Source organism: Vigna radiata, unplaced genomic scaffold, assembly GCF_000741045.1.
Source record: "Vigna radiata var. radiata cultivar VC1973A unplaced genomic scaffold, Vradiata_ver6 scaffold_377, whole genome shotgun sequence".
NCBI classification, from domain to species: Eukaryota; Viridiplantae; Streptophyta; class Magnoliopsida; order Fabales; family Fabaceae; genus Vigna; species Vigna radiata.
The window spans coordinates 166,408-169,162 of NW_014542545.1; the positions used below are offsets into that span (position 1 = coordinate 166,408).

The 2,755-nt window shown below is 37.1% G+C and overlaps 1 protein-coding gene across 1 annotated transcript; it reads right to left on the bottom strand.

Moving 5' to 3' along the window:
- Window positions 1-1,295: 1,295 nt before the first annotated feature.
- LOC106780199 lies at window positions 1,296-2,458 on the bottom strand. Its single transcript, XM_014668459.1, has 2 exons — window positions 2,138-2,458; window positions 1,296-1,421 (listed from the first exon to the last, which is right to left on the bottom strand). The coding sequence occupies exons 1-2, from the start codon at window positions 2,456-2,458 to the stop codon at window positions 1,296-1,298; spliced, it is 447 nt and encodes a 148-aa protein (XP_014523945.1).
- Window positions 2,459-2,755: the final 297 nt, after the last annotated feature.

Here is a 2,755-nt window from a genome sequence, read left to right on the forward strand (position 1 = left end):
GTGAGCTTTTAATTGTTGTTGGAAGAGATGCTAATGACCAGATGTGTCCCTTAGCTTATGCTGTAGTTGAAGTAGAGAATAAGGAATCATGGACTTTTTTCTTGGAATTGTTAATTAAGGATCTTAGAGGTGGGGGATTTTGTTCAAGGTGCACATTTATGTCAGATCAACAAAAAGTAAGTACCAGAAAACCCTTTTATTCATTACTTTGTAAACCATAGAAAGTAAGGAAATTTAATATTCATGCCCTGTTTGAATAGGGACTTCTGCCAACTTTACAAAGTCTATTGCCTGATGTGGACCAGCGTTACTATTTCAGACACATTTATAAATTTTAGAAAGAAGTTTCCTGGCTTAAACCTCAGACAATTACTATGGAAGGCTGCGGTATCAACAACCCCTGAAGCATGGGAGTCAATAATGAGACAGATGAAGGAAGTTAATCTAGACGCATTTAAATACTTGGTACAAATTCCACCAAGGCAAGTTCATCTAGACGCATTCAAATCTTTAATATAACATGTTGTTTAACTTGACGTAAATGTTTAACTTTATGTAAATGTTTAACTTTATATTTTTGCAGACATTGGTCTAGATCCAGGTTTACAGGAAGACCTGCTTGTGACACACTTGTCAACAACATATCTGAAGGTTTTAACAATGTGATCTTAGATGCACGGGAAAAACCAATAATATCAATGTTGGAACAAATTCGAATGTACTTGATGAACAGGTGGGCATCCAATAGAGAAAAGATCAGTAGATATGAAGGTATCATTTGCCCCAAGATTAGAAAAAGACTGCAGAAGGAGTTAGAGAAGACAAAATATTGGATTCCTAGGTATCAAAACTTCTCATTTGGTCTAAATAGTTATGTCTTGTTCTTAACATTAATTGTTTACCATTTGGCAGTTGGTCAGGGATGCAAATATTTCAGATCACCCATACATCCATCGTTGTTGAGAAGTATGTGGTTGATGTTGAAAAAAGAGAATGTACCTGCAGAAAGTGAACAATAACAGGAATACCTTGCTGCCATGCACTCACAACCATGAGGTTTCTCAACATCAATCCTGAAGAATACTTACCACTTTGGTTTAGAGCCTGCACATATGAAGAAACATACAACCCAATCATTTTCCCTCTGAATGGTCCTCATCTATGGCAAAGGACTTCAACACCTAATATTCAGCCTCCACCAAAAAGAGTCTTGCCAGGTAGACCACGAAAGAAAAGAAGACTTGAAAGTTGGGAGCAAAGGAAGGATGATACACAAATTGGACAAAAAGGAATTCCTAAGAAATGTTCCATATGCAGACAAGTAGGGCATAGAAGATGTAACTGCCCTCAAGCAAATCAACAGCAACCCCAAGAAGGTACACCACACCAGCAACCCCAAGAAGGTACACCACACCAGCAACCTGTACCAGACTAGGAACCTACCCCACACCAGGAAGCTACACTACACCCTACTCAAGGAAGTGAGATTACTGAACAAACCCAGCCAGATCAAACAACAGCAGCAATTTAGATTGTATTACTTTGTAGTTTGGATATGTGGCTGTCATGTATTTTGGATCATGTTTTATGTATTTTGGATGATATTTGATGTATTTTGGTTCACTTCAGATGTATTTTGGTTGACTTCAGATGTTTTTTGGTTAACAACAGCTACATCTTTAGATTGGTCTGGGTTATTTCTTAACATCATGAGCACTTTAGATTGCTTTTTGTAATTTGACCTTGAACATCAAATTTATATTACTTTGACTTTTATATTGTCATTTTGATCATGAAAGCAGATTCTGATTATAATATTTCAATTACTTTGTACTTTACATTGCTCTTTACAAGTTTATGGAAGCATATTCTGATATCATCAACTTAAAGTGAGAAACATTATAATATAACCAAGTTAAAGTAACAAAATATAACCAAGTTCATTACAACCTCAATCTCATTTATTACAACCTCATTACAACCAACAATCTGATTACAACCTTAATCTCATTCATTACAATATAACCAAGTTCTTCATAACAAATGTGACAGATACACCACTTCAACAAAATTAAAACATACGACATACAAGGATGATGATAATCAACCCCATCATGCATAACATTGATATTAAGACCTTCTCCCTTTTCTGACAAACCAAAAGTGATCTTTCCAAATTAATGATCTTTCTCCTTTGCCATCCAATTGTAGTATCCCTTTCATCTCCATTATCTTCAATGTGCCATTTGAAGAAATTNCATCCTCGCACTTCTTCATAACNACTNCGCCTNTAATTAGGGCANCCCCAAAAATGCTTNCCCTGGTTCTTAGGAGTTTTTGCCACTCTCAATACGGCAAGCTCTCCACAATAGCACATTTCGCTGCCAACCATTCCTCTTGATGATGAAGCACCATGAGAGCTCCCCCATGAGCACGAGGAACACTGATTCTTTGTCATTGCCTCTCGAAAAACTACAATAATACTTCGTCCAGCTCAAGAAACCAAAACAGAGAACACCCAAGAACAAAACAGAAACCCCAAACAGAGAACACCCCAAAAAGAACCCCAAACAAAGAANACCCCAANACCAGATCCTGAGGTTANGGNACNCACCTAACAAAACAGAAANCAACTTCCTTACNTTANGGCACACACTTCAAACGAAGGAAACACCCAAGAACAGATGTTGATGTCTTACAACGAAGAACTTTTACCATCCAAATCCTTCACCTCAGCTCAAATCCTTCACCTAAC